General features: G+C 38.3%; 1 protein-coding gene across 1 annotated transcript; it reads left to right on the top strand.

The window, feature by feature from the left end:
- The first annotated feature begins 13,950 nt into the window (after positions 1-13,950).
- Positions 13,951-24,896, top strand: STEAP1 (STEAP family member 1). The gene is made up of 5 exons (XM_008539287.2): positions 13,951-14,801; positions 18,698-18,812; positions 20,513-21,025; positions 21,860-22,024; positions 24,539-24,896. The coding sequence occupies exons 2-5, from the start codon at positions 18,729-18,731 to the stop codon at positions 24,794-24,796; spliced, it is 1,020 nt and encodes a 339-aa protein (XP_008537509.1). The 5' UTR covers positions 13,951-14,801; positions 18,698-18,728; the 3' UTR covers positions 24,797-24,896.
- The last annotated feature ends 605 nt before the right edge of the window (positions 24,897-25,501 follow it).

Consider the following 25,501-nt stretch of genomic DNA (forward strand, 5'->3'; position numbering starts at 1 on the left):
TGTCATTTCTTATGGCTGAGTAGTAGTCCATCATGTATAAATACCATATCTTCTTTACCCATTCGTCCCTTGATGGGCACCTAGTTTGCTTCCAAGTCTTGGCTATTGTGTATAATGCCGCAATGAACATAGGGGTGCAAGTATCTTTATGCCTTTGTGTTTTCAAGTTCTTTGGATAAATACCCAGAAGTGGAATAGCTGGATCATATGGTAGATCTATCCTTACTTTTCTGAGCATACCCCAAACTGCTTTCCATAGTGGCTTCACCAGTTTGCACTGCCACCAGCAGTGAACAAGGGTTCCCTTCTCTCCACACCCTCTCCAACATTTGTTGTTTCCTGTCTTGTTAATTACAGCCATTCTGACTGGAGTGAGGTGATACCTCATTGTAGTTTTGATTTGCATTTCCCTGATAGCTAATGATGTTGAGCATCTTTTCATATGCCTGTTGGCCATCTGTATATCTTCTTTGGAGAAATTTCTGTTCAGATCTTTTGCCCATTTTCTAATTGGATTGTTGGTTTTTTTGTTGTTGAGCTGTATGAGTTCTTTGTATATTTTGGATATTAACCCCTTATCTGATATGTGGTTTGCAAATATCTTCTCTCAATTGGTAGGTTGTCTTTTCGTTTCGTTGATGGTTTCCTTTGCTGTGCAGAAACTTTTTAGTTTTATGTAGTCCCATTTGTTCATTTTTTCTTTTGTTTCCCTTGCCCAGTCAGACATGGGACTTGAAAATATGCTGCTCAGACCAATGTCATAGAGCGTACTGCTTATGTTTTCTTCTAGAAGTCTCATGGTTTCGGGTCTTACATTCAAGTCTTTAATCCATTTTGAGTTGATTTTTGTGCATGGTGTAAGGGAATGGTCTACTTTCATTCTTTTGCATGTGGCTGTCCAGTTTTCCCAACTCCATTTATTAAAGAGACTTTCCTTTCTCCATCATATGCTCTTGGCTCCCTTGTCTAATATTAGCTGTCCATAGACATGTGGGTTTACTTCTGGGCTCTCAATTTTGTTCCATTGATCTGTGTGTCTGTTTTTGTGCCAGTACCATGCTGTTTTGGTTACTAAGGCTTTGTAGTATAATTTGAAATCAGGGAGTGTGATACCTCCAGTTTTGTTCTTTTTTCTCAGGAATCCTTTGGCTATTCGGGGTCTTTTGTTGTTCCATATAAATTTTAGGATTCTTTGTTCTATTTCTGTTAAAAACGTTGTTGGAACTTTGATAGGGATTGCGTTGAATCTATAGATTGCTTTAGGAAGTATGGACATTTTAATGATGTTAATTCTTCCAATCCAAGAGCATGGAATATCTTTCCATTTCTTTGTGTCTTCTTCGATTTCTTTCAACAATGTTTTATAGTTTTCGGTGTACAGATCTTTCACCTCTTTCGTTAAGTTTATTCCTAGGTATTTTATTCTTTTTGTTGCAGTTGTAAATGGGATTGTATTCTTAATTTCTCTTTCTGCTACTTCATTGTTAGTGTATAGAAATGCAACCGATTTTTGTACATTGATTTTGTATCCCGCAACTTGACTGTATTCCTTTACTATTTCTAAAAGTTTTTTAGTGGACTCTTTAGGGTTTTCTAGATATAAAATCATGTCATCTGCAAAGAGTGACAGTTTCACTTCTTCTTTTCCAATGTGGATCCCTTTTATTTCTTTTTCTTGCCTGATTGCTCTGGCTAGGACTTCCAATACTATGTTAAATAAGAGTGGGGACAGTGGGCATCCTTGTCTGGTTCCTGTTCTTAGAGGGATAGCTTTCAGTTTTTCTCCATTGAGAATGATATTTGCTGTGGGTTTGTCATATATGGCCTTTATTATGTTGAGGTATTTTCCTTCTATACCCAATTTATTTAGTTTTTATCATAAATGGATGCTGTATCTTGTCAAATGCTTTCTCTGCATCTATTGAGATGATCATGTGATTTTTATTCTTCATTTTGTTAACGTGGTGTATCACGTTGATTGATTTGTGGATGTTGAACCATCCCTCTATCCCTGGAATAAAACCCACTTGATCATGATGTATGATCTTTTTAATGTATTGTTGTATTCGATTTGCTAGTATTTTGTTGAGCATTTTTGCATCGATGTTCATCAGTGATATGGGCCTGTAATTTTCTCTTTTTGTGTTGTCCTTGTCTGGTTTTGGTATCAGGATAATGTTTGCTTCATAGAAGGAGTTAGGACGCCTGCCCTCCTCTTCAATTTTTTGGAAGAGTTTGAGAAGGATAGGTATTAAGTCTTCTTTGAATGTTTCATAGAATTCATGAGGGAAGCCATCTGGTCCTGGACTTTTATTTTTTGGGAGGTTTTTAATTGCTGTTTCGATCTCCTTACTGGTGATCAGTCTATTCAAATTTTCTACATCTTCTTGGTCCAGTTTTGGAAGATTGTATGTTTCTAAGAATTTATCCATTTCTTCTAGATTATCCAATTTGTTGGTGTATAGCTTTTCATAGTATTCTTTTATTATCTTTTGTATTTCTGAGGTGTCCGTTGTAATCTCTCCTCTTTCGTTTCTGATTTTATTTATTTGAGCCTTCTCTCTTTTTCTTGGTGAGTCTAGCTAAGGGTTTGTCAATTTTGTTTATCTTTTCAAAGAACCAGCTCTTGGTTTCATTCATTTTTTCTATTGTCTTTTTAGTCTCTATTTCATTTATTTCTGCTCTGATTTTTACTATTTCCTTCCTTCTGCTGATTTTGGGCTTTGTTTGGTGTTCTTTTTCTAGTACCTTTAGGTGCACTTTTAGATTGTCTATTTGGGATTTGTCTTCTTTGTTTACGTAGGCCTGAATTGCTATAAACTTCCCTCCTAGAACCGCTTTTGCTGTATCCCACAGATTTTGGCATGTCGTGTTTTCATTTTCATTTGTCTCCAGGAATTTTTTCATTTCTTCTTTGATTTCTTCATTGACTCAATCATTGTTCAGTAGCATTTTGTTCAATCTCCACATTTTTGGGCTTTTCTGGTTTTCTTTCTGTGGTTGATTTCCAGTTTCATACCTTTGTGGTCAGAAAAGATGCATGGTATTATTTTGATCTTCTTAAATTTATTGAGACTTGTTTTCTGGCCTAATATGTGATGAATCCTGGAGAATGTTCCATGGGCATTTGAAAAGAATGTGTTTTCTGTGGTTTTTGGATGGAATGCTCTGTATATATCTACTAAGTCCATCTAGTCTAATGTGTCCTTTAAGGCAAGTATTTCCTTATTGATCTTCTGTTTGGATGATCTATCCATTGGTGTAAGTGGAGTGTTAAAGTCCCCTACTATTATTGTGTTACTGTCTATTTCTCCTCTTATGTCTGTTAATAATTGCTTTATATATTTAGGTGCTCCTATGTTGGCTGCATAGATATTTACAAGTGTTATATTTTCTTGTTGGATTGTTCCCTTTATCATTATGTAGTGCCCATCTTTGTCTATTATTATAGTTTTTGATTTAAAGTCTATTTTGTCTGATATAAGAATTGCCACCCCTGCTTTCTTTTCTTTGCCATTTGCGTGGAATATCTTTTTCCATCCTTTCACTTTCAGTTTGTGAGTGTCTGTAGATCTGAAGTGTGTCTCTTGTATGCAGCATATACATGGATCTTGTATTTTTATCCAGTTGGCCACCGTATGGCATTTGATTGGAGCATTTAATCCATTGACATTTAAAGTAGCTATTGATAAATATGTATTTATTGCCATTTTGTCACTTTTTCTTTTTTGGAGGGTGTTTTAGTAGTTCTTCTCAGTTCCTTTCTTTTTCTCTTGCTCTCTTCCCTTGTGGTTTGATGGCTATCTTTAGTAATATGTTTGATTTCTTTTGTCTTACTTATTTTCCTGCTTGTTATAGGTTTCTGGTTTGTGGTTACCATGAGGATCCTATTTAATATACTATGCATATAACAGTCTATATTGAGTAGATAGACTCTTCAGCTTGACCTTTCTAAAAGCACTACTTTTTCACTCCCTTCCTCCCACATTATAGGTTTTTCACATCATATATAGTCTTTTGTTTAGTGTGTGTATATCCATTACCCTCTTATCATTGAAATAGGTAATTTTAGTACATTTGTCTTTTAACCTTCATATTACCTGCACAGGTAGTTGATCTGCTGCCTTTACTATACTTTTACCTTACAAGTGATTTTATTACCTATTTTTTCTTGTTGCTGTTTTGGGGTTTTTTGATAATTTTTTTCTTTTATCTCTATTTGTGGTCATTACTTTCCCACTTAAATAAGTCCCTTCAGCATTTCTTGTAGAACTGGTTTCTTAGTGATAAACTCCTGTAATTTTTGCTTGTCTGGGAAGCTCTATATCTCTCCTTCCATTCTGAATGACAGCCTTGATGGATAGAGTATTCTTGATTGTAGGTTTTTTCCTTTTAGCACTTCAAATATGTTGTGCCATTCTCTTTTCGCCTATAGGGTCTCAGCTGAGAAGTCTGCTGACAGCCTGATGGGCTTCCCTTTATATGTCACCTGTGGCCTTTCTCTTGCTGCTTTTAGCATTCTCTCTTTGTCTTTAATTTTAGACATTTTGATTATAATATGTCTTGGTGTGGGCCTCTTTGGGCTTCTCTTGTTTGGAGCTCTCTGTGCTTCCTGAACTTGGATGTCTGTTTCCTTCCTCAAGTGAGGAAAATTTTCCTCTATTATTTCGACAAATAAATTTTCTGCCCCTTTGTCTCTCTCTTCTCCTTCTGGGACCCCTATAATCCGAATGTTAGCACGCTTGATATTGTCCCAGAGTTCCCTAACACTGTTCTCATTCTGTCTAATTCTTTTTTCTCTTTTCTGTTCTGCTTGGGTGATTTCCTCTAATCTTTCGTCTAGCTCGCTGATCCCTTCTTCTGCTTCCTCTACTCTGCTATTGAGTCCCTCTAGTGAATTTCTCATTTCAAGTATTGTATTCTTCATTTCTGATTGGTTCTTTTTTATATCTTCCAATTCTTTGCTGATGTGCTCACTGTGTTCATCCATTCTTCTCTGCATATGTGTGAGCATCCTCTTTATATTTTGTTTGAATTCCTTGTCAAGGAGGTCATTAGTTTCTGTTTCACTTAGTTCTTTTTCTGTTTTTTTGTAGTGTTCCCTTGCTTGGAAACTATTCCTTTGCCTCCTCATTATGACTCTTTCTCTGTGCTATTTTCTTCGTACTAGGTGAGTCGGCTATGTCTCCTGATCTTGGAGAAGTGGCCTTATGTATGAGATGACTTATGAGGCCCAACAGTGTGCTTCCCTCTCGTCACCAGACCATAAGAACCAGGAGTGACCCCTTTGTGGGCTACTTGTGTTCTTCTGCTGTGGCACGGTTGCTCCCACTGCACGTACCCAGGGAGTCTGATCTTTCCTTCCCTGGCCAGCTGTTTGTAATCTGGTCCGGGGGTACCTCAGCAATGTTGGCTACAAAGTCTATCAGCACACTCTTATTGCAATTGTCCTCTTAATTGGGTTGGTACCCAGTGTAGCTGGTTGCTAGGCTCAGGGGCGTACAGTTGTGATAGGCCTGAGGCCAACAAGGCTGATGTCAGTTCTCTTTGGAGTGCAGCTGAGTGGGGCTAGGCCTTGGCATGGAGGCACTCAGTTGTTTCAGGCTTTGGAAGGTGGGGCTGATCCTTTTTATGGCTATTTGTGAAGACAAGTCTTCTGCCGCTGTTATGTCTCACCCCTCTCTGGACCACATACACTGTCAACACAGTCCTGGTCCGTGCACACTTCTCAACCCCCTGGAGCGTACCCCACCGCCACACTGCAGATGCCCCCACCTCTGCCCCAATGCCCCCCACAGTTCACCTAGTCTTCACACAAGCCCTGCCCCACAGAGGCAGACACTCTTGCCTGCCTGTAGAGCAGAGGCAGACACTCTTGCCTGCCTGTAGAGGATCAAGGCATTCAGTCAATGCAGGCTGAAAAGTAGCCTGAGGGCTTGCTGTTAGGTGGGGCCAGTCCCTAGGGTGAGTTGCCTGCCCTGGCTGAACTGGATTAAATCTGTGCTCTAGTGGGTGTGGCAGACCCCTGGGCTAACAGCCCAAGGGAAGCACCTCAATGGCCCCCACGGGTGTCCGTATCAGCACGCCTGGACCAGCTCAGAACAACGGCCCCCACCAATGTCTCAGTCTCAGGAGAGGATCCTCCTCTCACCAAGATGCCCCCAGAGCCCACCAGGTGAGTCTTGTTTCATCAAAGGACAGTCAGCCTTCTCTCTGGTGATTTTAGGTTGCTGCAATGAGTGAGTTTGTAAGTGGGCCCTTTAAGATCCGGATCTTTTCAGCTTTCGGCCAATAGCTTTTCTGGGGTGTCCTCGCTGCAGTTAATAGCCAGCAAAGCCAGACAGTAAGACCCCCCATCTCAGTTGGACTGAGTCCGAAGATGGTTATAGCAGTATTGCCCCTGCTCCAGACCTCACTCCTCCAGGGAGAGCTGTGTACCTTAGGTTGCCTCCCTCCTGGCCAGCTGAGAAGCTACGCCGCTCCCAAAGGTGGCTTTTTTCCTCTCCGGCCGGAGTTACTGCCTCTTCTGCTTTCGTCAGCACTGTCCCTTGTCGTGGGGGTTCTTTTTATCCAGTTTTCAGTTTTCAATCCAGGGTGATTCTTCCCAAAATTGTTGTAACCTGGTTGTGTTCGTGGGAGGAGGCGAGTTCAACGTCTGCTCACAGCGCCATCTTGACAAGAACTCTGAATTATCCCTATTAACCACTCTCCCTGTGAAGCTTATGGTGGGTCCTTTAGGATTCTGCAGCTGCCAATCAATAGGAAAGAATAGGCATGTCACACAAGTGACCAGAACATGATCAGAAATAGCTATAATGGAGGTGTGTACAAATGAAGTGCACAGAAATGAGGGCTTTGGGAGAAGCTAACCGGAATACAAAAGCAGAACTAAGGACAGGCCCATAGAAAGGGCTGAGTGGGAGAACTCAGTTCACTTAATTTTTTTGAGCCCCAGTACTTACTATGAGTAATCTCTCTGCTAAGACCTAGAGATATGAAGAAGGCTAGCACCTTAAGAAGCTCACCTAGGAGGAATCTTCAGGAAATACTAAGGAATCATACCCCCTACACTGTGTTAGAAATTGTCTAGTTAGCCCACATAATCAGTAGGTCAGTTTGAGTTTATAAAGATAATTCTTGGACACAAACATGTTGCCAGATCAAAGGAAAATTTAAATCCATATATACCACTTCTGGTTTGTCAGAGAAAACAAAACTTTTCCCTTTCTTTCCCCAGTGAAAAATCTTTCATTCTTCTGAGGCCAAGTTCTAAACATCCACTCCTTCATTCTATCTTCCCTAACCAACTAAATTCCAAATCTCTACTCCATCACTTCTATGAATTTTAGGCACCTCAGTCCTTATTCTATTACCCAGTACTTGATTCTAAGTGACTTTGCAACTTTTTTCCCAAGTGAACTCAATTATTCACATATCTTGTCTCCCCATTTCACCTAAATAAATATTATACGCTTTGAAGGCAGGGAACACGTCCTCAATTGATGTGCATCAAGGCTACCCCAGGGAGAGAAACCCAAGGTGTTCTGGCCTACATGCCCATTTATACCACCCTCCAGGAAGTACAGGACATCATGACCTGATTCATATCTAAAGTTATACAACCACACGATAACCAGACTCCACCTGCGCTGATACCATTTTAATGACTTTTTTACATGATCTTTCCTTTGTCTAGTAAAAAATAACTCAGGTACCCATGCCTTATAAATTTAGCCCTACCCTAAACACATTGCACCTCTCCACTGCCCATGAGTCCTGTTCCCATGCTTGCAGCTCTTCATTGTCCAGGGGTCCTGTCCCCAGGCTATTCTCTGAATAGAAGAGCACTACTACTAGACCTTGAGGGCCCAGAAATCTTTCTTCTGACCCCTTGGCTCGCCAATCCTGCATCATCAATTTTTGCAGTTTCAAAGTCCCTACTCTCCATCCCCTTCAACTGGTCTTGACTCCCATCAAGCATGAGCTCATTCATGGTCCTTCACCCCTTCCCACAAGGTTGTATACACCTAAACTCACATCTCTCTTCTTTTTTCTAATCCCTAAGAAGGAGGTGCCCTGCTTCTGCTCAAAGATAATCTTCCCATCATGTTCTGGTTTTCATCTCCGTTCACTTTTCTCCAGCACCTAACTCCATCAATTAGTCTCTCTTTTTCATATATCTTCAATTTCTCTCTTTACACAGTTCTCTTCTTCTCAGCCTGTAAGAAGTATCTAATCTCTCTCACCCTTAAAAGAATGTTCTCCACTTGCTGCCCCAACTTTCTCCTTCCTTTCTTATCCAACCTTATTGGAAGTCTGTAGTCATTGCCTTCACTCTCTCCTTCCCCAATTCTTCCTTGATGCACTCAGTCTGGCTTCCACCCTCAATAATTGTTCTCATATGGTTAGCAAAGTCCTCTCAAATGTTGAATACAACACTCTTTTTCATTTCCTACCTTGTTTGACCTTTTTATAGCACTTTACACTGTTGGCCACTTGCTCTTTCTTAAATTCTCCCCAAGGTACTCTCCATTCAATAAATATTAATCAGCCCCTCACTATATACTACGCCTCTTACGAAGACTGAGGAGTCAAATGAAAAGAAATGGTCCCTGCAGCAGAACAGCTTACCGTCTATCAGAGAAAACTGAGTACAAGGTGAGGGAAGAGCCGAGGAAGAAATACCTGAGTCTCCCAGTTCTCCTTCTGAACCTCTCCATGTTCCTTTTTCCCTACAACAAATGTCTACAATTTTTTATCACACACCCTATTCGTGTATACATTCCAATATACTTATAAATATATGCATTATTGGCTAATAGCTCAAGATAATAAAATGAGATTTGTCATTAGCTATGCTGGATATAAAGCCACATTTCAAATAGTCTTCTAGATGGCTTTCAAAAAATTACTTCATAATGAAACTGATCAAGAGATTAAACTTGGAGTAAAAGATAATGCCAGGTAGCGAGGATGTGAAAAAGAGGGAACATTTAAACACTGTTGGTGGGAATGTAAATCGGTGCAGCCATTTTGGAAAAAAGTATGGAGATTTCTCAAAAAATTAAATATAGAACTATCACATGATCCAGCAATGCCACTTCTAGGTATTTATCCAAAGGAAATGAAATCGCTATCTCAAAGAGACATCCGTACTCCCATGTTCATTGGAGAATTATTCACAATAGCCAAGATATGGAAATGACCTAAGTGTCCACTGATGGATGAATGGATAAAGAAAATATGTGCTTATAAATACATACACACGATAGAATATTATTCAGCCATAAAAATGAAGGAAATCTTGCCATTTGTGACAACATAAGTGAAACTTGAGAGCAATACGCTAAATGAAATAAATCAGACCGAGAAAGACAAATACTTTATGATCTCACTTATATGTGGAATCAAAAAAAACTGAACTCATAGAAACAGAGAACGGAACGGTGGTTGCCAAGAGCCAGGGCAAGTTGGGGGTTTGTGTGAAATAGGTGAAGGTGGTCAAAGGGTACAAATTTCCAGTTAAAGGATGAGTAAGTCCTGGGGATATAATGTACAGCATGGTGATTATAGTTAACTATACTATATTGTATATTTAAAAATTGTTAAGAGAGTAAATCTTAAAAGTTCTCACCACAAAAAAAAAAATTGTTAATGATGAGAGGTGACAGATTTGTTCACTAGCCTTATTGTGGTAATCATTTTGCAATATATACATGTACCAAATCATTACGTTGTACGCCTTAAACTTACATGATGTTATATGTCATTTATATCTCGATAAGGCTGGAAAAATAAAAATAAAACAAAAGTGTCAGCTCTTTCAACTTCTTTTTGTTTGCTTCAGCTTTCATTATGGATATTTATCTTCATCCTGCAATTTCTTTGCAAGAATCTTTTCACTGACGTTTAAGTTTGAACTTATCTTACAGGAGTCAGCACAATGCTATATATACATATGTGTGTATATATATATATATACACACACACAAACATACACATATATACATATATTTATATACACAGTGCACTTAATGAGTATTTATTAATAGATTGAACTAATATACATTAGGGTTTAGGTATTTTCTGTGCTCAGAAAAGATGAAACATGTTTCAAATCCTTAGGAAGACTTTAGAAATCCAAGGCGTTATGAGAAGCTGGAAAAGCTGATAAATGCTTGTGGCTCACTGTGCACAAATGCTCCACTCTCGGGAATATAAATAACCCTGGACAGCAGATGGACAGTTGCCACCTAAAGTAGAAGGAATCTTGAAAGAAGGGGATTATTATGAGTAATTGGTCAAAAATAAGAGAAAACAAATATTGATTTGCTTTCTTAATGTCCCTAGTATTGGTTTTTCAGTAACAGCACTTGGCTATTTCTTTGTAATTAAAAAGAAGAGTTGATTCTATGGTAGCAAGGAATCTCACAGTGGAACCAAGTGGTGTTCTGAATGAGTATTCCTCATGGCCAGGTATACCTAGAGGGCCAGCAGGAAGACCATGCGAGAGAACCTCTACACAAGGATGCTCATGGTCAGGATGCATAAGAGATTGCTTTGGTCCTAACAGTCAGCCTCTAGTATAAGACTGAGCTGAGAGTAACACATTTACCGTGAACCTTCAGACAGGCTTCTGAATGAAGAAAGCATTCAGCCCAATGAAGGAAGAAATTGAAGTTTCCAAGCTTGGTGTGAACATAAAGATCAGAATTGGAGGTGAGAATGTAGTGGAGACTTTTAATTGTTCACCAAAAGTGCTATCCCCTCTTCCATAATAATAGACCTTAAAAACTGGCCACTCCACTAGAGACTACATTTCCTTACCTCCCCTGCTAGATGAGTAAATTACCATCAATAGAAGATTAGAGGAAGTGATTGGGCAACTTCTGCTTCAATTCTTATAAGAAAATAAATTGCTTTGGACTTGTACTCTTTCCATTTCCTGCAAGCTAGATCATGGATGTGCCCATGCCATGCTGTAATCATGATGCCAAGGACAGTGCCCCAAGAGACAGTAGAGCAAAAAGATGAAAAGAGCTGGGGTCTCTGAATGACTTCATGGAGCAGAATGACCCCACCAACTTGGAATACTCACTGTAGGACTATTACATGAGAGTGAAACTATCCTCTTGAAAAAACCCTATTTTGGTTCTCTTTGTTATAGTAGCTTAGCCGATACTCTAACTGATACTGAGGGAAAACTGAATGGATTACAGGATGGTTTCTGTTAACTGTTACTCTCTTGAATTCCCCCAATTTGATGTAGCCTGAGGAAATGTTGGCTCATTATATGTGGTCATAGAAACAGTGTAGCACAGTGTAAAAAGAACTAACATCAAATAGACTGGTTGAAGCCCTAGTTTGACTTCTAAAAGCTATACAAATTTAATCTAGTTACTGAAATTTTCTAAGCTTCAGTTCACCTGTAAATGGAAGTAATAACAATATAGCGGGGATATGGAGGGAATTAAACACAGTCCTGGGAAAGAGTAGACACTTCCAAAAAGATAGTATCCTTCCTGTCATCCTTTCTTCTGGAAGCTCAAAGCTGGGAATTGGTAGGCATGGTTCTTTATGCCAAGGACTTTACGAGGTAGAGTTCATTACTAAAAATTTCAGCTCCAACTCTACCAATCAGCCTTCTTGGACTATCTATCAAATCAGCTCCCCTATTCAACACTCTCCAGCTCCAATACAAGCAGACTCTGAAAAGTGCTGTAATATAATAAGAAACAAGGTAGCGTATGGGTTAAGCAACTATAACAAAGAAAATCAAGATAGAGTGGTTTAAAAAGACAGTTTATTTCACTATCATGTATTGTTTGATGTGGAGATGTGAAGAAAGGAGGAATTGCCTGGTTTAACTAATATTATGAAGGTGGTAAAATCTGTCGTCCTTTTTTTCCTAAGGTATAACCCCTTCACAACCTCCCAGTATAAATCTTCAAAGTCCTTATATTTCACTCTCTATGCCAGAACATACTTTCAAAAACATACCACACTATTCATCCATAGTAAGATGTAAATAACTGGTAAGGCTTAATGTGGTATTATTTTAAACCACAACAGATTTAACGACAATAGAATATATTTTGTCAAGAAATGTTGAGCATCATTAAGCAGTATTTGGGCAGAGATAGATCTGTGAGCCTCGAAATAAACCACCTATTCTTAAAACCCACCTAGGACAGATATTGACTGTTAACCGTGTTGGGGAATGAGCAACGCAGGGCTTGGGTTGGGGGAAAACATATGGACGAATTTTTAAAACCTTCATTCCCAAGGCAGACTTTCTCTCTATCCCCAACCACCTTCATACACAGACACTGGGGACAAACTGACCACATACTTTGAGCATTCTCTGCCAGAAGATCGTGAACTAGTGAAGAGAATTTATCCTATGAGCCTAGTAGAATCAGAAAATTAGGCCAGGAGAGCTTTGCCAGGTCTATGCGAAAACAATCATTTTGACAAAATATTTCTCCATGAACTTTAGGTAATTTTTGTCTTAAAATAAGTCTGACCATTCTTACACCGTAAGAGGTAGTCTTGGAAATAGTGTTGATCATTATTTGAATGACTGTGCCCTTAGGAGTTAGTTTGATTTCCAAAGGAGAAAAACTGAATACGATTCCTGTCATCCACTTACAACACACTGCTTATTGCTCGATGTGGTTATCTTTAATAGTATGATCATTTTTATTTTATCTTTCACACCATTGTACTCCATTTATGTCTTAAATGGCAGTCGCATTAAGTTCTAAGATTATGCTGCTTAATGGTCAGCTAAAAGTACCCATGGATTCTAAATTATCATATTTTTTCCATGACATGTTAATGTGAAATCACTAGTTTAGTATCTGACTCCAAATGACATTGAACTGTTTTGTTAATGTGCTCCCTTCCTATAGTTTAAGTTTATTACAAAATACTCCGAATGATCCAAATTTGATGGTAACTCACAGTTGAATTCCTGTTTTAAGATCCTCTAGTTCTTATGAGTCATAGAAAAACTAGCAATATGCTTTTCAACATTTGTAATTATAACACTGTTTTCCACAAATCATACTGGTTTTGAAAACTATGTGCTATAGAGGCTGACTCAGAACATTTTCAGATGATGTGGCTTTGTATTTCTCAAAAAAAAATCTTTTTCTTTATCTCATACCCAAATCACAGGTCATTTGTATGCAAAAATTTCATCTGTAACATTAACTCCTGACAACTCAATAAAAGTTCTTTAATACTACATTTTTTAATCTAATATTGTGTTGCTTTTATAACATCTGCAAACTAGTAAACAACCTCACATTTTCATCATTTTACTTTGAAACATACTACATTCGTTAGTCACACTAAAATATTGAAAAAAAATCTTTCAGGAGAAGTGCAGAAATGAAATTGTTAGTCTAAATATAAAATTTTAAAAAACGGTGTTTGATTTTAAATGTTTTAATTAGAAGAGGAAAAGCAGTTTTAAGTGGCACTTGCTATTATAATTAGTCAATTTATATTAGTATAATAGTACTAATACCTCTTCATATGGAAAATAAATTATGAAAAAAAGAACGACCTTTCTTCATCCTCATCTTAAAGAAGGAAAGCATATTGCTTTGACCATTTAAGACCCATGATCATTTTAAAAATTCGACAATGCTTAGACACATTTAACAATTGGTCTTAGCGTTTGCAGTCTGTACTACAAACACATACACCCAGGTTTTTTTCTAAAACTTTTTTAAACGATTATTTTCTAGTTTCAACAGAAATAAAACGTGTAAGAGTCTATTTCTACCACAAGGTGTCAGTCCATGGTAATTTAATCTTCAAAGGGCTTTAAGATTACCCTGTGGAAAGTCACTGACCACAAAAAGAAAATACATATTAGAGCATAAACAGTCCTAAATTCCCTAGCTATGAGTAAACGACAATCACACATGGAAATGTGGTTCAGCCTTCATTTTCCTTTGCCTTCTAATCAGGCTAGTCCTGAGGATGCTGTACACCCAATTCCCGGATGCTGCAGTTCAAGTCCGGCACTCTACCCAGAAGCTGGTTCAAACTCAGAGGAGTAAATCTCTCGCTCATATTCTCACTTTCTCCATATTTTAAACACAACCTAAAAGTTTAAATATCCACAATAACTTTGCTTTAGGTTTGGAGTCGATTGGGCTAAGTTATGGGAAGTTGCCTTTAAAACATGCAACGAGAAAGACAAGGAGTAAACGTGAAGTTTAAGGGCTTATTCAGTTGGTGGACATGGTTTGTGCGGTTTAGGATACAAGATTTGGGACAATTTAAAGGGCAAGTCACTCTCAGAGATTCAGATTCTTTAACCGTAAATAGCAGCCACTTCACAGAGTTGCTGTGAAGTTTTAAACAAGCTGGTGAAGCTTTAAAGCAGTCCGTCTCAAAGTGTGATCTGAGAGTGCTTCAGCATCACCTGGCAAAATTGCACATACGTTCCTTACTCGGGAGATTAAAGAAAGGAGAGGGGCGGGAGGACGTGGCGCAGACCTCAGGCAAAGGACAGGGCTATTTGAAAGGAAACTGGGAGGTTGCAACGTGGGGAAATCCTTGCTTCGGCCGCTGGGACCTCCGAGGGCTGTCCGTCCAAGCCAGAAGCCGTGCGGACGCCAGGCACCGGCAGGCGGCGCTGGACCGGCAATTGACAAGAAGGCGGGGTCTGCAGCCCGAGAGCCTTCTCAGCGCTCCGGAGCCTCGGGCACTGCGTGGGACTGGCACCTCTGGGCAGCGGCTGCCACCGCAACTAACTGCCAGATCACACCGGGGACCAGGTGAGTTCCTTGAATCGTTCCGGCTCGCCGCTTGCTCCCTGCCTCGGCTTGTCCCTGCGAGGCCAGGCGCCGGCTCCCAGCCTCCAGGGGGGAAGGGGAGGCAAGTCATAGCGGCCGGCTCCTGGGGCGGCGGCGCTCCGCCGCGAGCGCAGCTCCATTCACCTCTTCTGCCCGGCTCCAGGGCTCGCTGCCTTCCAGCCGAGCTCTCCGCAGAGCACACCACTCCGTTGTGGCCTGGCCAGGGGCTGGGAGCCAGGGACTCACAACGAAGCCTTTTCGCTGGGGGCTCAGGGGATATAATGGGTTATTAAGTTTGTCCTTAAGTTGGGTTCTGACGGCAAGTTTTCCAACTTGGCAAAGACGCCGCGAGTTTGCATCGCATTGATGAATGATTGGTACATAGTACTTAAGATGGTACAACTGGTCTTCGGGATTCCTAGTAACAGGAAGTTTTCCTTTTAAGTCCTTGGAACATTAGCCCTACTCTGTCAGGATCTGGGTTGGGGTTCAAGTTCCCTCCAGTCAATCAAAGCTTTATATATGTCATGGGTAAAATCTACTAGAAGGGGTTCGTAGACATAAAATTTATGTAGACTTAAAAATTCCTTACTCTGTTATTTTTGTAAAAAAAAACAAAAATCCCTCAACGTCCTGGCGTTTAATAAAAGGGTATTCATTTAGCACAGAATGTTAAACACAGGGAGAAAGCAATGCTCAAAATAAACAGCCCAGCGAAGAAAAATATCTCCCATTCACATAGTTAAAAATGGTAAAGCAAGTGTGAACTTGAGAGTATAGAAGGTTTGGAAATGCAGTGCAACCCACAGTGTTTCCTGGTCATTGAGCCTCTTCTAAACTCTTCGACATAAACATGAGCTGGTTAGGTTGTGTCAATATTTAGCAGGAACGTCAGGTCAGCCATCCCGGTACAGCAAAACAGCACAGTCACAACAGAAATATGCTTTGCTTTTTAATGAGGATGAAAGAAAACTTTGGTTCAAATTCTGGAGTTTCTAACATCTGAACACTGTGCTCTTTTCTTTTTTTTCATGAAAAGATTTTATTGTAGAACTTAAATTATATATTTGGTTAATGTCTGGTGGAAACCAACATATTTTATTTGACTCATATTTTATTTTCTTGGCTTCTGGGCACAAAGTTGACTGTGGGCCTCGCAGTGCACAAGCTCCCTCAGAGCCCTGGGCTTTTCCTTGCCTTTGCCCTTCAGCATGGTCTCCCTACCATGCAGACGGACGGCTGGATACCTCTCCAGAGCCACTCTGGCTTTTCACTCAGATTTTGTGCAAAACAGCCCTCATTCGGCAAACACTGCCAACTTGCTAGATGCCCCAGGACCAGGTATAGAAGTGGTCTTCCCATGCCACCATCTGTCTATGAAACTTTGTCTTCTTTAGGATTCATTGCACTACCATGCAGTTAATTGTTGAAATGTCTACCTTCTTTCTTCGACTTTCAGGGTTTTGGGAGTGGAGGCTCCATCTCATTTAGCTTTGTGTTCCCACTGCCAGACATTGTTGTTCACAACACAGTTAATGAGTTAATGTTGACTAAGGGCAGATTTACATGTTAACGTTTTTGCCATCCTGCAACTCACAGAGGTAAAACAGTTTAGCAGCTAAACATAGTGAATTATTTCTTCTGTTTGATTACAGTAGATGAAATTTCTATTCCTAGACACACACATGCAGCCCAAATTACTCTATTTATGTGTGGTTGAATCACTAAATGACTTGCAATGAAGCTTCTTAAGGAAATAGACTGGAAGCCCCTCCAGAGCAGGCACAAACCTCGTTTCTCGTTTTCCTCCTCAGTGTCCATCATAGAACTGAGTTCATAAACACTTGATGATTGGCATATGCTTTACTCAGAATTCTTTTAAATGCCAGTGATGAACACAGACTCAAACTAATGTAAGCAAATAAGGAATATATTGGCTTGTGTAACTGAGAAATTCAGGATCTGGTCTCAGAGATTCTAAATACTTAAAATATACCACCAGGACTCTTCTGAGTCTTTCTGCATTTCTTGGTTGTGTTTCTGTGTGTTGGCTTTCTTCTGTTCTGTTGAAGACGTCTTCCTCTTTACAGCATGTAGAAAAATGAATGGTGGGCTTTTATCATTCCAATTTAAAATGTTAAAGACATCTCCTCACTGTCTTCCACTTCTATATATAAATATCAGAGAAGGATTCTAATTGCTTCAGCTAAGGTTGTGTGCCATCCCTAAACCAATATAATCAAGGGAGTAGAGAACTATGGGTAGCCAAGACCGAGTCATATGCCCACTTCCCTGGCCAAAGGAGGAACATTTCTCCAAATGAAGGAAATGTTTTAGATCATAAAAAAAAAAAAAAAAAAAAAAAACAAGAAAAGAATGTGGGCAGACCAAAACAGCAAATATCCTCAGCATGAATATTTTGAAATTTCGAAATAGATAGTATCTGGAAAATGTCTTCAGAGTACTTCAACAGAGGCAAATGTTGGCCATTATATGAAGATGGCTCCTCTTTATTCTTTGAAGATCAAACTTTTAAAAGTTGGAGAATGTTTTAAATATTTTAAACTACTTCTGGAAACAACTTTCCACTTAAGAAAATAGTACAGGTGGTCTAAAATTCAGAAACACTTGGAACGTTTTTTGTCAATCAAATTGTTGTATATCTAATCTGTTTTTCTCACTGCAATTCAGAAAGTACAAATTGGTGGTGTATTCCTCTGGAAATAAATTTAGAACTAATAAAAACAATTGAATAGTATTGTCACACCATATGTTTCCCTTCCCTAAAAAAATGTTACACCAGCCTGAATAAAGATCTGTGAAGGGTGTTATGGAAAAAATTCCTTTATTGCGTAGGAAGCTTGACAAAATTAATTTCCACAGGGTTGACTAGGAAAGTGGGCATACCCATGATTGAGCACAACTCAACAACCCCACTGGAGATATACTAGCAATTTATGTCTTACCAACAAAGACCAGTCCATTAGTCCGATAGGAAAATGGCATTCTGAAAAATATGACCTTTTGGTCCTTTATGCCACTATCTGGGTTCACCTTACCAATAGTGCTTATTCTGTTCCTTGTCTGAAACTCAGACTACATTTGTCCATAAAGTCGTTTAATTATTATTTCAGATTCCAGTGTAAACCCCAAAAGTCTATTAAACACAGCTTCTTGGGGGCTGGCCAGGTGGTTAAGTTCATGTACTCCACTTTGGCAGCTGAGGTTCATTGCTTCAGATCCCAGACACAGACCTATGCACCACTCATCAAGCCATGCTGTGGCGGCATCCCACATAGAAGAACTAGAATGACCTACAACTAGGATATACAACTATGTACTGGGGCTTAGGGGAGGAAAAAAAAAAGAGTAAGATTGGCAACAGATGCTAGGTCGGGGCCAATCTTCCTCGCCCAAAGGAAAAAAAAAAAGCATACCTTTTAAAAAAAAAAAAACTTCCTGAAGAATAATCTTATAGCTGACTATAACCTCCATTGACAACATTGTTACTCTAAAAAACATGCATTCCTAATTCTATTTACCTTTGGGGGAGTTTGCTTTCTTCTAAATGAGCACCTTGAGTTAAATTCTCCTAAAAGGCATCATCCAACCTTTGAATTCCACAGACACCTAGGTCATTCATTGTACCCATAGTTGGACAAAGAAGAGCATTTACATTGACATGGGGGCACTGGTTTGAGATTCTTACAAATTGTAATGTGAAGTTAAATGTGTGGGTCAGTCACAATCCACATTTTCATTGTACTTTATCTGCCACTCTAATCCTTGTGTGAATAAATTTTTCATATTGTCCCATCAAACATTAATATCATAAATAGCATAGACTTGAAGCACATAATTATTTTTATTTTTCATAGGTGGCTGAAACCATACTATTTTATAGAATTAATGGAGAGCAGACAAGACATCACAAACGAAGAAGAACTTTGGAAAATGAAGCCCATGAAGAATCTAGAAGAAGATGATTATTTGGTAAAATAATAATAATAAATTAACATAATTCAGATGCTGTTCTATATTTCCTAGTGTTGTAAAAGTGATTTGCAGCCTGGTCTGCTGCTATCTTCCCTGATTCCTGTCACTGATATTGTGATGAGTGAAGGGCAGTATGGTACATGACAGAAATAGTAGCTTGACTGCCTATCCTGTACCTTAGCTGAACAACCTTGAATAAGTCACTGAAAATCCTGGGTCTTGGTTTATCCACAAAGTGAGACAGTTGGACCAGCTAGTCTCCAAGGCCTTTCCAATTTTTCTAACATTCTGTGGGTCTAAGTTTTTAAGAGTCATCAGTGCCCATATAACAGGAGTTTGGGAAACATGGTTTTTTGGGGGAAAGTAAGGTTTTTTTATAGGCAACATGGCAGCTTACCAAGATATCATCAAGTAAATTGATGATTCTCTGTTTAACCAAATAAATTCAATTTTGGAATAAGAATCACTTGTCCCACTTCACCCCACCTCAGGATTAAATGTTTCTTTCTACATTATTTAACTGAAAAAGCAGTAGAAAAGTTTGATTCCAAACTCTTTTTACCTTTCTAAATGATCTCAACTGCAGTTTTAACAGAAATTATTTATCTTAGTTATTTACTAGGAAAAATAAGATATTATAAGCACGTACTCTGTAAAATAACAGTATGCATAAAATAGAGTCATTTTCATTTTCAAGTTAACTGTGTTGCTTCTTTACCCTTAACCAGAAAGTTGATCTCAGTTGATTGTTTTAACGTGCAGAGATGACAGAAGCTGTATCATGCCCATTGAGTCCCTTCTAAAGGGAGTAATTGGAAAAAGCATCATTGTAACAGTGATTTATTACTGAAAGTAAAAGTCAAATGATGAGAGGTTTTTTTAAACACTAAAAATTGTAGAGAACTATGTGAATTAAAGTTACCCTGCATAAAACGAGTAAATGAACAAGATAATATCAACATGATTTCAAGCATTAAAATGTGGTTCTACAGATAGAGCTATACAAAATGAGGAATAACATTGGGCGAGAAAGTAAATTTGCTTATAAAGTAACACAATGTGAAACCCTCCGATATAAGTTCTTATTTTGAGGTTTTTTTTTAATTTGCTGGTATATCAGGCCCTTGGGGAAACGACAAAATATTCAATGCAAACTTCTTTTGAATTGTTGACTACTTAGAAATGCAACTGCACAAAGAAGTATACCTTTCTCAGGAAATTGTTCATCCCTATGGGATGGAACTACTTATATAGCCTTTGTTCCTTCTAATAGACTGTTTGTCTATCAGTACTTACACAAATGAGATATTTTAGAAACATAAGACTACATGATAGAAATTATATATTTTTGCCTAATAAAGTTTTTCAATTTTAGTTTCCCAGTTGCATTATTCCATCCTATCATGCATTCAAGATAGAAATTGAATGGCCTAAGCTTTAGTTGAGATAGCTGAAGCATACATTTCTTTCGTCTTAAAGAAAATGAATAGCAGAAATTAATGGAGAACCCAAACAGAGCTAAGTGCACCTTTGATCAGTGCTACATAGAGAGAGCCATCTTCAGCTAAGCAGTATCCAAAAGCAAGGTTCTAAATGTTCTTTTTTACTGATAAGCACAATAAACAATAAATAATTAGTTTAAGAGACATCTCATGGTTTTGTTCAATTTTAAGATGTTTATTTTCTTTCCTTTGTAGAATAAGGACTCGGGAGAGAACAGTGTACTGAAAAGATCTGTGCTTTTGCACTTGAACCAAACAACCCGTTTTGATGAATTTGATTGCCCCCTGGAGCTTCAGCACAAGCAGGAACTTTTTCCAGAGTGGCGCTTGCCAATGAAAATTGCTGCTATCCTATCGTCTCTGACTTTTCTTTACACTCTTCTGAGGGAAATAATTCACCCTTTTGTAACTTCCCATCAACAGTATTTTTATAAAATTCCAATCCTTGTCATCAACAAAGTCTTACCGATGGTTTCCATCACCCTCTTAACACTGGTTTATTTGCCAGGTGTGATAGCGGCAGTGGTACAGCTTCATAATGGAACCAAGTATAAGAAATTTCCACATTGGTTGGATAGGTGGATGTTAACAAGAAAGCAACTTGGGCTTCTCAGTTTCTTTTTTGCTGTACTGCATGCAATTTACAGTTTATCCTATCCAATGAGGCGATCTTATAGATACAAGTTGCTAAACTGGGCATATCAACAGGTAGGATGATGATATTGACATTTTCACTAAGCTAAAAAGTCTGAGTTCACCTAACAAATTAACTCTTTCTTACTTTAATATCAATACCCCAAACCTCTATTAATACCCTGTGCTGAGAAAGTAACCTACATTTTTAATTTTTTATTATAATTCTTCCTTGGGGCTTGGTTGTATGGTTTTACATTAAGGAATTTTTTATTATTATTATTGCAGTAACATTGGATTATAACCTTATATAGCTTTCAGATGTACATCGTAATATATTTCGAATTCTGTGTAGATTACATCATGTTCACCACCCAAAAACTAATTAGAGTCCATCCCCTCACATGTGAGCCTAATCCCCCCTTTTGCCCTCCCCCCTCCCTGCTTCCCCTATGGTAACCACCAATCCAATCTGTTGCTATGTGTTTGTTTGTCGTTTTTATCTAGGATTTTTTTTTAAGCTGAAGATAGTAAACTACAACTTTAACAGTTTTTCGTTTATGGACAGGGCCACATTTCAATCTTCTAACACCCTCACAAGATTACTTCTTAATGTCGCTTTTTCTTATTTTCTGCTTATTTACCACACTTGCATGCACACTGCAGTTCTAACCATCAAATAACTGTTATATAAATTAATAAAACATTCTATAAATGTTGCATTCAAGGAAAGAGATTGATAGCTCCTATGTCATTTTTCTTAGAGGAATGCAAAATAAAGTCATAAATTTGTGGAGGCCCCTAGTTATCAGGCCCTCCCCAGTAGGCAGAGGGAGTTGTAGAATGAGGTTCATATGCCAGAAACAAGTGTTGTTTGCATTCTTTCTTTCCTCTTTTCACCCTCTGTAGGTCCAACAAAATAAAGAAGATGCCTGGATTGAGCATGATGTTTGGAGAATGGAAATTTATGTGTCTCTGGGGATTGTGGCACTTGCAATACTGGCTCTTTTGGCTGTGACATCTCTTCCATCTGTGAGCAACTCGTTGACATGGAGAGAATTTCACTATATTCAGGTAAATTATATATAAAATAACTGGTCCCTCAGAGAGGTAAATCTTTTTGTGCTTATAATATCATCAAATATATTGACTGTATCCTGTTAAAAATAACAAATGGTTTTCCAGTAGCAAAGATCACACACTTGTTCCAATTAATAGTGTGCTCTCCTGTCATTTTTCTCTGTTGCTGCTAAATAAAAGTGTTTTCTAGACATAAGTAAAAAGCATCACTCAAGAAAATAGTATTTCTAACTTTTGAAACTTGTTAGACAATTTGCTGTCCATCTGATAAACTATATATGTGATATTTTAGGAATTCAATATCCATGATTTGTTAGTTTCCCCAAAATAAAAATATTCTTTTACCTATCCCCTGATTTTATTCATGCCTTTTAAGTTACACAGCTTTGTACTATCCATAAAAAAAGCATCTCTCCTTGAAATGTGGAGTTTTAGCTGCCAAAGATATTCTAATATCCAATTTTAAAGGCTTCTTTTTCCGGGGCTGGCCCCGTTGCCGAGTGGTTAAGTTCACGCACTCCGCTGCAGGCGGCCCAGTGTTTCGTTGGTTCGAATCCTGGGCGCGGACATGGCGCTGCTCATCAAACCACGCTGAGGCAGCGTCCCACATGCCACAACTAGAAGGACCCACAACGAAGAATATACAACTATGTACTGAGGGGCTTTGGGGAGAAAAAGGAAAAAATAAAATCTTTAAAGGCTTCTTTTTCCAAGTTACATTTTATGTAGCTTATTCATTTGAAGTTTCTCAATATTCTTGGAATTCAACACTATCTCACATTTACTGAGATTAATCACCTAGCGGTAGATTACACCCTAAAATGAGCAATGTGCCAGAATTCACAAGGGGATCCATGTCTGACAAGATTCAAAGGACTAAATTTAATTCCATCATAAGCACTGCCAAGATTTTCCTAATTATATAGCTTTAGCTGTTACAGAACATCTTTAGAAATTCCTACAAAGTCAGACATCCCCAGTATCCTTTCTACATGTGCATACATATACTCCAACAGACACATTATCCGGGCATCTGATTAGGCTGGACAAGATGTCTCCATCGGAAGTATTACAATGCAGCTTAGAGATGGTGCCCTATTTTTTAAGCACAGTATTTGCTGATTTTGTAGTTTCACCCTGAGAGCCATTGGAGTTCTCTGCTCTTCATTAGATAACTTTTTTTTAATTGAAGTCACTTTGGTTTATAAAATTATATAAATTTCAGGTGTACATCATTATATTTTGACTTCTGTATAGACTGCATCTTGTTCACCACCAAAAGTCTAGTTGCCATCTGTCACCATACACATGCGCCGCTTTATCCCTAAATAACTTTCTTCTTAGATTGCTATGCCTGTCACCCTTATGCTGAGCACCACTTTTCAGATTTAATTAGGAATTCAAGCACTGCATTTTGACAGCTGAGCCCATTCCACTATGTGCACAACACCTAGTCCATAATAAGTATACAATACAGATTGGTGAAATTCATCTTCAACCCATCACAAGTATTTTTCAATTAATAACTTAGAAACTTTTCATTTATAATCCAAGAACTGGTTACTCTACGATTTATCTTGGAGATTTATGTCTGAAAATATAAACTTAGCTATTTAATTGTATTCATTGGGATTTAAGAGTACTTACTGCTGAATAATTGTGAGTTGGATTCATTCTGGCAGGCTAATGACCATTTCCAGTAAAGTAAATACAAGTCAAAAGTTATCTAGAAAGCTATTGAAAGAATGCCATGAAATTACATTTGTGAACAACTATTTTTGAGCAACGTTATCTGGATGTTACCAAGTATCCCAGTGTAAGCTGAAATTTTTCTTAACATTTCCATATCTCTGTCTTTTGTTCCAACGTTGAAATAAGTGTTGGTATTTTTACACTTTATCAGAATGTTTGATTATTTTTAACGTAGGCCAAGCTCATTCACTCTGGTACCCGTGTGCCAAAATCAGAGTCAGTCACTTTGTTGCCTTCACAACTAATAAAGATCACTCAAGTCAAATTGATTTTTGCACTAATCTTCAGTTAATTCAGCAATGTATATTGAGCACCTAAAATATGTAAAACATTGTGTTGATTCTGCAGGTATCCTGTGATGAGTCAGACAGAGTCCCTGATTTAAGGTGTCTCTTGATAGGCAGAATTAAGGCAAATGCACAAGAGACAAAGCACCATAAAATAAATGTAAGAAAGATGAACAAAGTGTGGAGAAAGGGAAGACAGTGTTATTGATTAGCTGAGCCTGAAAGGAGAATGATTGTGAATTGTCTCAACTTAGATAGCTGAGAGAGAGAGACATTATGTAAGGGGGTGAGGTGGGGACATGTAAAAAGAATGGAAAGATGTGAGTGGACATTGTTGAGAAACATAATAGGAAAACAATCACAGATGAAGAAAATAATTTCCAAGCAACAGAACAGATCCAGATGAGGTAGGATGGACTAAACTCTTATTGAACCAATCTTCACCAAAATAATTTTTTTTCTTTTGCAGAGCAAGCTAGGAATTGTTTCCCTTCTACTGGCCACAATACATGCGTTGATTTTTGCCTGGAATAAATGGGTAGATATAAAGCAATTCGTATGGTATACACCTCCTACTTTTATGATAGCTGTTTTCCTTCCACTTGTTGTGCTGATGTGCAAAGCCATACTGTTCCTGCCATGCTTGAGGAAGAAGATACTGAAGATCAGACATGGTTGGGAAGATGTTACCAAAATTAATAAAACTGAAATATCTTCCCAGTTGTAGAATTGCTCTTTCCACACATTTTTGTTCAATATTGATATATTTTATCAGAAACATTTCAAATTTGTATTTGTTTAATAAAATGACTGTTTGAGGATCTTAATGAATCTCTTTTTTTGTGGGTGATGAGTTTGAAATATGTGTATTTCTTTGCAGATTTGATTCAGAACAAGAAATAAAATAATCTTTAGCCCATTCTCTATGTTCAGTAAAGCTAAACATAACAAAACAATCATATCTGATTTGTCAGAATAAATGGCATTAGAAATAATAAAAGGCCTTGAAGTACCAGTCCTTGCTACTCGTTAAAAGATTTCAGGAACCGTGAAAAAATATATTCTCTGAATCTACCACATAAGTATATCCAGTGTTTATGATTGTCGTTAAAGCACTTTCATTTTAGTTGGGTGCTATTCATGCAATACTTGTCTCAAAACCACACAGATTGTGTCTACATAAGAAGAGCAACAGACTAATAACAGATCAACATCCAGGCAAAATAAAACACAGGCTATCTAGGAGAAAAAGTAAATTCAAGTTTCTCTATCTGAATTACATATGACTCAGTTGAACTTACCTCAATACACTGGTGAAAGCATACCATGAGCCAGTTCCCCGAAGAGCAAACTAGACATCTGCTATCAGGACTTCAGAAGTCTTTCATAATTAGCAAAACTAACTACAAACCTTATCATTTATGCAGGTAAA

This window comes from Equus przewalskii, chromosome 4 (genome assembly GCF_037783145.1).
Source record: "Equus przewalskii isolate Varuska chromosome 4, EquPr2, whole genome shotgun sequence".
NCBI lineage: Eukaryota > Metazoa > Chordata > Mammalia > Perissodactyla > Equidae > Equus > Equus przewalskii.